The sequence below is a fragment of the Vanellus vanellus genome (assembly GCF_965231255.1).
Source record: "Vanellus vanellus genome assembly, chromosome: Z".
NCBI lineage: Eukaryota > Metazoa > Chordata > Aves > Charadriiformes > Charadriidae > Vanellus > Vanellus vanellus.
In genome coordinates, this window is record NC_138908.1 from 17,141,176 (window position 1) to 17,155,552 (window position 14,377).

Consider the following 14,377-nt stretch of genomic DNA (forward strand, 5'->3'; position numbering starts at 1 on the left):
CGGCAGCTACCCCGCCGCCCCGCTCCCCGCGAGGTGCCCGAGGGTGCCGGTGGTGATGATGATTGGGGGGGGGGGGGGGGGGGGGGAGGCTGCTCACCCCGCCGGAGCAGCCTTCCCGGGGAGCGGCTTTCCTGTGAGGAGGAGGGGGGGGACGGCCCCATCTCCCCCACCCCGGCCCGGCCCGGCCCGGCGCGGCGCGGCGCGTCCCGCCCTCAGCCGCGCTCACTCCCCCGCGCCGCCGCCCCGTAAATTAGCGGCCGGTGCGGGCCGTCGGGCGGCGCAGAGCGGCGGCGATGGGTCCGACCCGCGGCGGCGGCCGGGGGGGTCTGTACGTGGGGCGCAGGGCCGCCGCCCTGCTGGCCGCGCTGCTGCTGGCCCTGCTGGCCGCGCTGCTGGCCCTCGCCGCCCTCTACGGGCGCTGCCGGCAGGAGGCGCCGCCGCCCGCTCCCCCGCCGCCCGCCGCCCCCGACCCCGCCGCCACGTCGGGGCCCGTTGCCGCCGCCGGCGGAGGCTCCGGCCGCCGCCTGCCCCGCCACCTCCTGCCCCTCCATTACGATCTGGAGCTGTGGCCGCGTGTGCGGCCGGGCCAGGCGGGGCCCTTCGCCTTCAGCGGGCAGGTGAACATCACGGTGCGCTGCCGGCAGGACACGGAGGCGGCGGTGCTACACAGCTCCGGGCTGCGGAGCCTCGGGGCCGCCGTCGTGCGCGGTCCTTTGCCCGAGGCCGGCGCCGCCGTGGAGGTGGCGGGGCTGCGGCAGGAGGCGGCGGGCGAGGTGCTGGTGCTGGAGCTGCGCGGCCGGCTGCGGGCCGGGCGCCGCTACGTGCTGCAGCTGGGCTTCCAGGGCCGGCTGGAGGAGGACCTCGACGGGCTCTTCCTCACCCGCTACACCGACCAGGGACGGAGCAGGTAGGAGGCGGCGGCGCCCGGCCGTCCCCGGCACCTCGCCCCCCACTCCGCCGACGGCACCGGAGGTCCGCCGTCCCCGCGGCGGGGTCACCCGTCGGGTGGAGGCGTCGCTCCGGGGAGCTGATGTATTTCAGGTGGTACCGGCGATGGGGGAGCGCCGGCTCCAGGAGCCCCTGGCTGCCTTGGGTGGCGAGAGAGAGAGAGAGAGAGAGAGGTGGGTGCTCTGCGGGGCTCTGGGGCTGTCCGGGGCGGGCTCAGCCGCTTCGCAGCCCCTCACCCTTTCCCCAGGCGCACATCACAGGCCGCGAAGGTGACGGGTCAGAAATGCAGCTCTGTGCTCCATCAAGGTCTGTGCTCTCCAGAGAGCACCGGCCAGGTTGCCCTGGCTTTCCTTCTGCGGGCGGCTGGAGCCACCGGCGGGTGGTGGCTTGGAAAGGCCATGCAGAGGTGGTTTGCAAAGACCTCCTTGTTCGCAAAGGCTGGTGAGGAGCTGCTCTGCCGGAGTTAGTCTGGCAGGGCTGACTGAGGGTCTTCCAGGCAGAGATGTGTCTTTGGCAGAGGAAAGAGTGTATCTCAGCGGGTCAAATGACATTTTCTGGACATGTCTTTCTTTCTGTGCCTCTGACTGTCAGCGAGGGGTCAGAGGATACCTATGCCTGGTTCCTGTGAACCTCAGTCCAGCTCAGAGTCTTCACCACGGCCCCACACACATCTGTGTAGCGCTGACAGCTCCTCAGCTCCTCTACCTGCATCTGTGGGGAGCCTGTCTTTACCTAGAACCCAAGATTTCAGATGTATATTTTGGCATGAGTGTAGAGTTGTTGACCACATGTATTTTCAGAAGTATGGTGGAGTGGGATGGGTGGCCGCTTTAGACAGCTGGACTTTGTAGGTGCTGTTGCACATGAAGTTGTTTGGCTGTCATCAGACAACCGATGATTTCCTTAGTAACTGCTGTTAGTACACTTTCCTTTTTATTTTCTTTTGAACTGCAGAATCAGTATTGGGGCAGTGTGAGCTTATCAAGAAGTCAGTCATCTAAAACATATTTTCACCCTCAAAGTAATCCTTGCTTTTTAATTTTTTTTATTGGCCATGTTCTTGAGAGAATTGTGTTACAAACTTCTGGATGTGAAACTTGCTAAAGAAAGGTGAAACTTAAGATTATGATTCACATCATTCCTGCAGAAGACAAGTTTCTCAAAATAGGTGTCTAAAGGAGAGGCAGATAAATTGCTTATTTCAAAGTTAATTTCATTTTTCATAGTTAAAGATGTAGTGAATTGCTGGGTATCAGCAATCAGTGAGTCAGAGGGAAAACTAGAGTTAAAATTCAAGTGTTCTGGGCTCCCAGCCTATCGATGAGTTCACTAAAATAAACTGTATCTCAGCAGTTCATAGACTTCTTGTTCAAGCAGGTAATACTCAGTTACCCACAAGATCCATACATGCGAATTCCTGTATGAGTAGCAATAATAAGAAACCACAAAATAATATTAATAGTGTTTGTTGAAATGGAGAGGACTGTGTGGTTTTTCTGCAACAATGAGTTGGCTTTTCAGCTTCCAGCTCTTGTGGAAATCTTTGCTGATACCATTGTCTGCCACATCTGGGAAATTTAACTTACACAGGCATTTTTTTTTTTTTTTTTTAAGAGACAGGAGATAAGTTGGTTAGCCTAGGAGAAAAATGCAGTATGGTAATAAGTATTTTTCGGAAATATATTCTGTTTTTCTTCAGTTGCTATTTCTTCATTCACAGGATTATTTGTGCAGCTTTTGACTTAAAGAAAATCTAGAACACTGCTTAATTTACATAATTAAAAAAAATCCAAATAAGTAAGAAAGGAACAACCACTTAATTACTTAATATTCTATCAGTGTGCTTTCTGATGCTGTATTAATTCAATCAAGTCCTGTCTAAGAAACACTGAATTACACTATGACATTTTTTGATTCAGACTGTGTAAAATTCAGAGGATCCAAAAAAAAAAACCCTATTGTCAGCTGTGCTGACACAGTAGAAAACAAGAAAAAAATGTTTTTAAGGAGTTAAAATAATGTGTATAGTTAAATTTCCAATTGTTTAAAGGATTTATGACAATTGTTCCATTTCATTCTTAGCTCATCATGAAGCACTAATGAAGTGTGAGAATGCAGTCTGGTTAAAGAGATGCCAGGGGTGTTCAGACACTGGAATAAATCAAAGGAAATCCACTGATTGCAGATATAACATATTGTTTTGGTTACTTGTTCCTGCCCACATTCCTGGTATTCTTGAATGGATTTTGCATATCTTTTCTGCATTAAAAGGCTTTCTCTGAATCAAGAGTATGCAACAGTATCTTGTTATTTTTCCCTGCACTAAGAAGTCATCAGTTTACCAGTCGTTTCCTAATCTGATGGAGTCCAGTTAATCCTGAAGGGGTTTTGCCGTCCTTTTTTTTCTGGAGGAGGTACGTTTCGAGGGGTATAGTCTGTAAGATCTAGAAGTTGGATTCTAATGGATTATATAGATCAGGAGTGATTTAAAAACATTCAGTGCCCTTCAGCTGTCAGTACAAAGCCCGTTGCTATCCTGTGAGGAAACCGCTACCTGCAGCAGACTGTCCTGTAGCTCTTCCGGAGTGACTTGTACCTGGATCTGCCAGACCTTTGGGGTCTGATTCCTGCATGGGCTTCTGAGTTCAGCATGTAACTTAAACCACCAGCTGCAACAGACAACGTGCCATTTATCTATGGTCATGCAGGCTCCTATATTTCTTGCATGCAATACAAGTTGTAGTGGTTTTATTAATTTGTGCTTGTGGAACCACTAGAGACCTCTTGTTTTCAGAAGGGTTTAAGCACAGAAGGGCAGGCTTTCAGTAGGCAGCTAGATCCTAAAGAGAAGCAAAGTTTCTGACATGAATGTTCCGTCGGAGCTTTGGCAGCGGCTTTTTTCTCGGTCAGATATCCACATTTCAGTTGGCAGGTTGGCAGCATTAGCTAGTTGACACGAAGTGCTATTCCCAGTCCTCTCTCCACGTCAGAGCCAGAGCGCACTGGCAAGGTGGTGTGGGAACGCTGTTCACAGACACAGCTGTCTGCAGAAGTGCTGACCTCACCTCTGCGGAAAACAGCGTAAACCAAAGCCCAAACTTCATGGAAATTGTTTGTTGTCAGTTTGATCGTTGATGACTGCATATGTTTTTACTGTTCAGAATTTGAACTACCCACCTGATCTGGTCTTGCATACAAAAGAAAACTCTGAAAAATGGGAGCACTCTGTATGGATAGTGCACAGCCCCTGTCTGCCGGGCTCGCGGGAGTGAAGGAAGTGAAAAAGGAGGATGCTTCCACTTCACCACCACTAGGTGTTTGAAGGCTTTCCTGTTGAAATAGGGAATCTGTACTCTGCATATAGCTCAGAGGGTCCATGCCAGGATCTGGGTAGGCGGAATGATACAGAAACCACCTTTGCCCTTCTGCTCTAGCAGTGCTGGCTCAAACAGGAGGTTTGTCGTAGCATCGTTCTGTGTGCAGATCTTGCACTGGTGTGTATGTATACTACTACAGGATTAGGGGATCCCTGTGGAGTATACCATAAAGTTCAGGCTGCATGTCACTGTTCGCATCAGTGTTTCAAAATCCTTGGAGAATTTTGCTTGGTAGCCACTCAGCACATGTGTCGTGGTTTAGGCTAAAATCCACTACTGGGGACCTGAGGGACCCCAGATGGGACCGACAGATGCTCCCCTCTACCCCTCGTCAAAGAGAGAGGCAGAGGAGGAAAAACAGACTTATGAGTTTAGAAGGAACTAAACTACTTTAATAAAATATTAATAATAAAATAAAAAGAAATAATGAAAAATATATTCAAAACCGTATCAAGCTCCCGAGATGACATCACGTCACCGGCTGGCACTGGGGCAGTCCCAGGCTGGACTCAGTGACGGACGGGAACTGGATTCCGGATCTGGATTTGGGATCGGGATCACAGGCAGATGAACAGAGTCCTCCTCAGACGTCGTCCATTGAAGGAAGAGAGAGTGACCCTTTGATCCCTCAGCTTTTATACCAAGCATGAGGCAGATGGGATGGAATACCCTGTTGGTCAGTTTTGGGTCACCTGTCCTGTCCGCTCCTCCCCGCAGGTGGGACCCCACTCTGCTTTTCCGCTTCCGACCCTCCAACGGGGCAAATAACAAAGTTGGTCGGCCTTGGGGGTTATAGCAATAAGTGTAAGCAGGAGCCTCTCTGCATACCATGCCTGGGCATCAGCTATAAACAATTGGTCTTATCACTCTGAGAGAGTGAACACTGTCTGCACAACATGCAGTTAATTTCAGTTGTTAGAAGAGGCCCAGCTAAGAAGCGAAGTTACTGAACAAAATTGGTTCTGTTTTACCTCAAACCAGGACAAGATGTCCTTTGCAACTTCCATAAAATAATTGACTGGATAAGGCTGATATTAACAGGCTTCTCAAAATTAAATCAAACACAATATTTGCACTGATTTTGATCAGTTGCTTCTGCATCAATTAATAGAACGAGGTCAAAGGGGTTTAGAACAGCATCGGTACAGTTAATTGTGCATCAGAGCAGGGGATCTGAAGTTCTTCTTAGCTCTGTTTTATATGAGTCTGTGGGTAAGACCATGAAAGGCATGGGACAGAAATCGGAGCAAATAACAGGTTTGATGTTTTCTTGGGCTGCCTGTTAGTATTGAGCACCATTCACCTGAAAGGGGAGTGGGTGTTGGGGACAGCTGCTGCACAGAACAAGATTCTGCTTACTGTAAAACTCCCTCACTTTGAGCCACTGTTTGTTTTACAGTTTAACTCATATATATTTTTATTTAAATAAATAATTATATATTTATTTATTCTTATATATTTTTAAAGTGGAAGAAATCAGATATAAAAGATGTTAACAAAAAACCATCACACTATCAGTATGGCAAACAACATTCTTTTCATGAGAAGGCATTTTTAGAAGAATAACCTTTTTTGCATTGACATAAAACATTTCTTCTACAATTATGCTGTTTTTTTGTCAAGTGAAATAGTGTCCACTAGGCGTTCATGTACTATACATGTATATATTGACACATTTATATGTATGTGTGTATATATATGTATGTATGTGCATATACACATGTATGTATATGTATACACGTATATATGTGTATATATATACACACATATACATACATATATACGTACTCGTTTTCCTTTTATTTAGACACTAACTGAAAAAAAAAAACGTGTAGTGCAAATTGTCAAAGATTTAGGCTAAGGGATGCTGTTATCTCTTTGTTTCTTGTTATTTAAAAGTATGGTGGCTTTGATTTTATTTTACTAGGGGAAGGAGGCATTATATGATACTTATGAAAAAGGAAAATGGAATCTATGCACAAAACTGTAGGCTTAAGAGAGGAATTTATTTGTCTGCTAAGGCAATGTTAGGCTTTTAAAAAAATTAATTTCCTTTTGGGTAATTTGTTTTGTGATAATATTGCAGTGTGGAAAAAAGTTTGCTAGTAATTCAGTTCATGCTAATACCTTCACTTAAAAAAAAACCCACAAAACCAACCAAGAAAAAAGCCCCAGCGATGATTCATTCTGACAAATGATATGAGGTAATGTGTGTTTGAACCACCAGCTATTTGTGTAACGTGCACGAAACATTCCCATTTTTCTTTTTTATTTGGAGTCCTGCTGAAAAATAACATTTAACCCGTCCTCATATTTCTTTTTTATCACAATGCTTTTGCCCAATATATGCCATTTTGTATTCGTGAACAAGAATTTCTTGTGGGCAAATTTGCCAAGTGTCTGCATTGGTTTCTGCTAGTACAGAGTCCCCTGAGGCAGCAGTTGCGCTGGTGCGGGGAATTTGCCATTGTGGAGTTGCTTGGTGTTTCCTAGAACCAAGACTAATTGCACAGCTGAATGTGCAAAAGCATACTTTGCTGCGTTAGAGGAAGGAGATAGAGTATTTTCAGTGGTTGATTGCCTCCGTGAAGTGGCCTGCCACTTTTGCTGCTCTTGTGTAACCCTGGCAGAAGTTTGAGTCACTTTCCATCATTGGACAGGATAAGGGAGGAGAGGAGGTGATGCTTCTGTCTCAGGTGGAGCTTCAGCTGCCTTCAGCAAGGCAGCTGGTGGCTGGCATAGCACATGCTCGACTCTGCAGGGAATCGGGTCCATAAATAAAAACTTGATGCACTGACAGGCAAGAAGTCAAATACGCTGTGCTGCTCTCTCTCGAGCCATTCCTCACTTCAAAATAGATGTCGTGGTCCCAATAGTCACTGTGCATCAACATGTGTTCAACATGGGTTCTTTTAAATGTCGTAAATTGTGTTATGGTACAGCATCAGATGTGTCTGTTAAATGCAAAATGTACTATGTTTTGAGAGAACAGTGCTCTAACAGAGTCATCCTGTTGATGTCTGCTCAGTTCCCCAACATCAGCAATGAGGTTGATGTAGTGTAGGTGAGCTGCTGATGCTTTCAGCACTGGGTTGATGAGATCGGATTTGAGCAGGGTTAGATGGCACAGCTATTAAAATGGCAACAGCCAAACATCTTTCAAAAGAAAAGGGCTCCTGGAGGAGCCAGTTCCTGGCCTTGGGAACTGGGTGGAAAGTGTTGCTGACTTGTGTCAATGGAAGCAGGCAGGTAATGACTCTGTTCCTTGGGTCGAACCGCACACAATGCAGTATGTCTTCTGCAAGGTGATGTAAATGTTGATGGAAAGCTAATCCATTCATTTCAGGTACCAAGAAAAGGGAATCTTAAAACATACAACCTTAGGTTTTGGACATGGTTCAGTCACTGCATTTAGGGAACACCTCAACTACAGCTGAAAAATACTAGCCCTGTGATAGTATTGAGGTCGCTGAAACAGCAGATTATGCCATTCTTGTATGCCCAGCTGCTGCCTACTGCTAGAGTGACAGGTATGGAGCTTTGAGAACCATTGCATGCCTATTTTTTCTAATTCCTGGTAAAGATGCCCTAATGCGAAGAGCCGAGATGTCCAGCTCTTCTTTGAAGCTTTGGCGACACGACAGAGTGATTTATCTTTTGATTCCAGCCAGTCTGTGTCGCAGGAGAAGAGTCAGAAATCACTTGGACAGATCTGATCTAGTAGTTAGTTTACTGAGTCCTAATCACTAATTTAGGCAGGTCAAATACTGAATAAGTACAGATGGATTGGTGGTCAGTACTCTGCTATTGACTACACTTAAAGTTAGTATGGGGTACAAAGATCATTACGTAAGCTTACTATATGTATCTTAAATGTTACCTGCATGCAAAAAATGTCATTTACCAACCCATGGATGTCTGGTGTGAGGTAAGGGGTCTCTCAGCCTCGAGCTGTAACCTTGAGAGGCGTCCCTGCTCAAGGGGAGATCAGCGTGCCGCCAGCAGGGAGAGCTCAGCAAACCCTGATGGCTGCAGACATTTATAATGTAAAGTGGTTGATTTGTAGTCAGATTTTCTGCTGTTAAGGCAGTTTCAGCCGCTTATCAGCCCAGTCTCCAGCCAAACCTGTTTTTTGTGGTTTGGTGCTGAGTTCTCGCTGATAGCCCCCCCCCCCCAGTAGGATTAACTTTGGTTTGGCCAACTTGCTGAGCATCTGCCTGGACCAAAGTTCAGTTACTTCAAACAGGAGGAGTGCATTCCTCCCAGTGTGTCACAGAGATCTGCCCAAGTGAGGCAAGGCTCTGTAGCGTAAGGTAGAAAAGGACCCTCTTCAATATTTTCCTGGGCTTGCCAGTGCACTGGGACAGCACCAGCGCTGCTTTCGCTGGGGTTCTTCTCTATGTGTTTTGACAGAAGCATGCAAGTGCATGTATATGCAGTTACCTAATAGTTGTTACAAATTTTTATTAAAATGCACCATTAAAATAAAACTGCATGCATTAGAGAGAAGAGCAGGTGTACAGAGAGATTCTAATGATGAAATTCGAGTTGGGCATTGTATCACACTAGCCTGCTGTGTGCAAAATCTGAACCAACTCTGTCTTAACAAGCAAACTAGAAAAGTTCAAATATTTAAAATACGGTATCTGGAAAAGACCTGTGACAAAAAAAAAAAAACCCTACTTAAAAAAGACTGCTTTTCTCTAGAAGCACCCAAACTGAACTGTGTGTTGGGCACGGGGATTTAATCATGGCTTTAAATAATAGCCAAACCTTTTCCAAATCTGCATATCTTTGTGATTCACTTCTTGCTCTTCCTGTTTTGGTGTTTTGATGCACTATATATTGACTTTGATCTGCTGTAGCATGCTGGACTAATCTTACTTGTATTTTTAATACAGTATGCTGATTGCCTCCCAACTGGAACCAACGTATGCCAGGACAGTTTACCCATGTTTTGATGAACCTGCCATGAAGGCCACATTTAATATCAGAATTGTCCATGACCCAAGCTATGTGGCTCTTTCCAACATGCCTGCTATTGGTAGGTAAACGGCACGTAGACCTACGATTTTTTTTTCCCCTAAATGACTTTTTAAAAGGGTGTAATTTATCTGAACAGACTATATTATCTGACACGGTAGTGTTCTGTTGTCCATGTGATAATGCCTTGAAAATGCACAGAAAATCTGTGCCTGTGAACTTAAAAATTTTGAGACAGTTATTCATAATTGATGTCTCTGATGGCAACAATTCCATAGCTTTGTCAGTTGTGATGTGCATTCCTCTGGTTGCTGGAGGCTGCATAGGGTTTCATTCCCGGCATTTACTGCTTAGTAAGTAGTGTGTCTGTCTTACTGCGTGACATCGGCTTAAAACAAAGTGTGAGCCCCAGTATGCAAGGCCTATAATTGTGGTATTAAGGGATTCCTTTTATTCTACGTAGATTTTATGACATATTTACAACATACAAAAAATTGTTTTACCAGGCAGAGACACTAAAGTCTCCTGTCTATGTGCAGAATAAGAATGAGAGGACTGTAAGGCTCTGGAGATGCTCCTCCTGTCCCTTGCTGGGATCTCATGTGGGATGCATGTGGGATATAAAATTCCAAACAAGTTCTGTAGATTAGTATTCCTACAGAAATCTGTTGGAGCTCTTGCCTCCTTCTTAATGGCTTTTTTCGGTTCAGTGCCACGAGTCTTTATTTTTCACCTAAATAATTTTCAGCCATAAAAAAGAAGTTTTATGAGATTTGCATGGAAGCTAAGTAACTCAGAAATCATTATAGATGGGATCTCTGTGAAAATCGCTTGAAGCATTTTCTTCCCCTGAGGATCTTGCCCATGTCCCCCTTATTGAGAAGCAAGGTATCTGATTAAGTATTTCATAATTCTCAGGCACACATGACCTATATTTGAATTGTAATAGGTCATACATTTTAGAGATACACAGCATGGCATACATTGTCCACAGTTTTCCCACATCCTAAAACTGATGTAGTTTGATGTCTTTCCAAGACTTCAATTAAGAAGCTCAAGAGTGGATTTTTGGTGTTTGCATGGAAGGTGCTCTGATACGTAGCAGTAGCAACAAGTTTGGCTGCTTACTTCTACCAGAAACCCATGAAATTAGTGCAGACATACAGCATATTGAAGAGTGGTGTAAAAAACCATGCAGAAAACACAAAATCCCTTGTTTGTTATGGAAGAGCAATGGCTTGAATATTTCTTCGATACTTTTTCCAGATGTATCTGAAATGAAGGATGAAAATGGAAGCCTGTGGACTGTTACCACATTTAACACTTCGCTGAAAATGTCAACTTACTTGACAGCTTTTGTGATTTGTGATTTTGATTATGTCACCAGAACTGAGCGGGGAAATGAGGTAAATAAGAGGCTGCATGACACATTATAGCGGTTTACAACAGAGGTTGGCTCTGTGATGCATCATGTGCTTTAGAAGATATCACAGACATTAACTGTGCTTTCCGTTCCAAAACTATTTGCTTATGTGGCAAAACTGCTAGCATTTGTCCTGCAGATATTTGTGCAGAACGCTTTCCTTTAGGACAATTATTTTATTGTCCTGTCCTGTTCATTTCATACAATTCCACAAGTAAGTATGGGCTCTGTATGTTAAAACTTTAGGAGCAGTTACTCTGCAGAAAGTACTGGTCATAATTCAGTGTCTTGTTGTTTTCTTAGCTGTCTTAGTTGGAAAAAATACCCATTTCCACTGCTGTGACAACCCAATGAAGTTCAGTGCCTTGTTCTTCAAGGCTCTTTAAGGAGCAGCATCATGACATCAGTAGGAGAAATACTGTGCTCCAAGCATTTTGTATTCTAGTATTTTAACCTTTTTTTTCTGCAGTGGGCACATTTTTTAGCCTCCAAAACTGAGTGCTTTGAGTTTGAAGCTTCTTCATCAGTGAATATTCAGTTTTGCTCTTACACTACAATGGCCAAAGCTTCTTGAGGGAAGCTTTCCTTCTCTTGATGAAAGTCAACAGGGAAAAGATTTATCAAGTTGTTCCCAAATAAATAGTAAGCTCAAGCATGAAGCTATTAAGGGTGGCATATACTTGCTATCCTTAATAAATGAGAGCACAGTGTTAGCTTCATGGTTAGTTTCCTGTCACCCTACTGGGGAAAGGCAGGACAAGGTGAGAGGACAGTGCGGAGGTGACCTAGGAAGCACAGTATTAGTTTCTTTTTAAAGTGAAGATTGGACTTCGTACATCATACCTGCTGTCCCCTATACAGAACATGTTGGATGCTTATGGCTCTGACTGTGGTGCCTTTTTCTTGGGCTGATGTGTACCGACAGGAGTCAGCAATGCAAAACACTCAAAAAGAGCATTTTTCAGAGGGAAGAGCTACCACCTGTATTCTGTGAGATAGAGGGGAGATCGTATTTCGCCCCTTGGTTTCAGACAGAGATGCTCGATTTATGCCTCCACAGTATTTGTGTGAGGGTGTTCTGTTGTTGTGTCTGTTTTGTCATTTCTGGTAAGTAATTTACAACCTGAAACACCAGTATTATAACTCAAAGCTCATACTAGAATTAGGATTGTAAGTCTGCCCATTGTGTTTAGGTTTTTCAAAATAAAGTGATCTGGTCTTTGAATCTCCTCTGAAGCCTTGGCTGAAAAGAGGGGCTCAGAGGCTGAGGATACTCCATTGACTGAATATGCTTTATTTTTTTCCCTTGTAAATTAAATCCTGAGGCTTCCAAACTGTGCTCTTAGGGTTTGTCTGTGCAGCTCTTTGTGAGATCATGTGTTGCATTTAGATGCAAGAAATGCGTGGGATTTGAGCTGCCAGGCACCTGGGGGAGGTCTCATATCCAGAGGTACGTGATTGAGACATAAGCCTTTTCTCAGTCTACTCCATCACCTTGGGCAAGCGGCTGCCTTTTTCAGTGCCATAACAAAGCAAAAGGGCACGGGAGGGGAAAGCTTTGCTTGCTGCTGCTGTCTCTGTTACTCAGAGGTACAGATGTCATCTGCTCAGATGTCATCTGCTCTCTCCAGCAGCACTGGGAGGCCAGTGGTCTGTTTCAGCATGTGAGAAAGTTCAAGAGGAGAGATGTGTATGTTTGGACAGCAAATGCTCTCTGAACATCCATTGCTCTTCAGGGAAAGAGTGGTGGGCTGAAGGAAAGTTCATCACCCAGACTCACTGGCTGGAATACATTGGCTTAAGATGTGTCATTCTGAATAGTTTTACAGCATTTCCCATTTAATAAAAGAAAAACAATGAGTCCATTTATTTCAGCAACATATAGTTGGATTAAAACCTTGACCCTTTTGAAGTACTGGAACTCTATATTTTAGCAGGATTAGGCTTTGTGCCACATTTTGTTAGGTCCAGCAAAACTTGAGTTGGGATTTTTCTCATTAAAAGCTTCATTGCATCGTCTGGTGTGGAGAGACAGCATTTTCAAACAATGATTCACAGAAGAAAAGTAAAGAAAATTAAAATATGAGGGTTGTCTAAAATGACGCTTCCTTGTTTTATTGCAGATACGTATTTGGGCTCGGAAAGAGGCAATTAAAAATGGGTATCTTGACTATGCTTTAAATATCACAGGCCCAATATTTTCATTTCTGGAAGACTTACTTAATGTCAGCTACCCTCTGCCAAAGACAGGTGAGACTACTTATTTTCTTAATGGGCCCAAAATGGCTGCTGATGGTGTACCATTCACAGAAGCAGTAGGTTGTTTTGCAGTACTCCCTTATTACAGCTTACCACATTCATGGAATGAAACCCTTAAGCTTTAACTCACTGAATTCTCCTTTCTGCATCATGGCTCTTACTAACCTGTAACTCCACAATCTCATTACCTTCACAACCCACTCATTCTTTTAAAGCATCATTTCCTAATAAGGGAGCAGATGGGACTACAAAGTACATAGAAAAGAGTTGTTCAGTCACGTGGCTATTTCTGGGACGCATAGACCATACTAGGCAAGGATGTTGTAGTCCCTACTTCCTCGTAGTAAATCCGTGCTTGCTGTAACCCATGTCTCCCAAAAATATTTCTTGCTTTCTTCAATATGTCCTTGTCTTATCTGTGAGTTGGCAGTATGTTCCTGCACGTTCCTCCCCAGAAAAAAAGGCTCCTGCTGGAAAACATTGTTTCTACTTAAAATGGACATCAGGTAAATAAGGCAAGTCAAGCTTCAATCAAGAAAAGAGGGTGCTATCGTGTAGTTCCACTGTACAGTTTGTCTGCTAATTGTACTTGGATTCCCAAAGGCTTCAGCATGGTTATTATGGGGAAACATGCTCTTTTAAACAAACTGGCAGAATATTGAGAGCACAGAAGGTAGCTCTTTTTTAAAATGAGTTTTGGACCTGCCTATGATCTTAGCAGATAGCAGGACTGTGGGGAAAGAATTTCCCTCCTTTCTCAGCTAGATACTTGGTTGATTTGTCAAATCTGTATTTTGGCACTTGAAATAAATACATTTTCATTTGTGTAAATGTATTATCTCCTAGTGTATTTGGAATAACTTGAACTCACTACACTTCTGATGGAAAATGTAATATATGCAGTCTTCACTCTTCACATTTTGTTATCTTAGTAATCATGCAAGCTACTGAAGGGCTGTAGACAATTCTGTTTCACACTTGTGTTCTTCTGTTCAGCAGCAATTTCAATACATTAATTCATTAGTATAAAAATCTTACAAAAGTAGAAGAATGGTGTTGCAGGCTTCCTGTTAGGTAAGATTTCAGTTTCACAGAGTGCTGTAATACCATTACAATCCCCACTCTAATGTCATATAATACCAACTGCGTTTCCCACTGACTTTCTTTGAAGTTTTGCTTAAAGATCAATAGGATTAGATCGAGCAAGAATAGACCCTTGTAAATGCTGGAGATTTATATTGTGAACTCAAAATGGGAAATTAAGAATAAACACATTTTAAGTCAGGGATATTTAAGGGTTTGTCTTCACCTGATTTTAATGCAGTTATAAGTGAGCTCTCTTGCCTCAAGCTGTCTAGATGAGGGCTGCCTCACCAAAAGTGAAATC

General features: G+C 44.2%; 1 protein-coding gene across 1 annotated transcript in view; it reads left to right on the forward strand.

Moving 5' to 3' along the window:
* Positions 1-293: 293 nt before the first annotated feature.
* Positions 294-14,377, forward strand: part of LVRN (laeverin) — a gene marked incomplete at its 5' end in the record, with an annotated part of 40,211 nt that continues 26,127 nt past the window's right edge. The window contains 4 exons of the mRNA XM_082496943.1: positions 294-907; positions 9,227-9,369; positions 10,575-10,714; positions 12,855-12,981. Of these exons, the coding sequence (XP_082353069.1) occupies positions 294-907; positions 9,227-9,369; positions 10,575-10,714; positions 12,855-12,981 (1,024 nt within the window). The remainder of the gene's footprint in view (positions 908-9,226; positions 9,370-10,574; positions 10,715-12,854; positions 12,982-14,377) is intronic.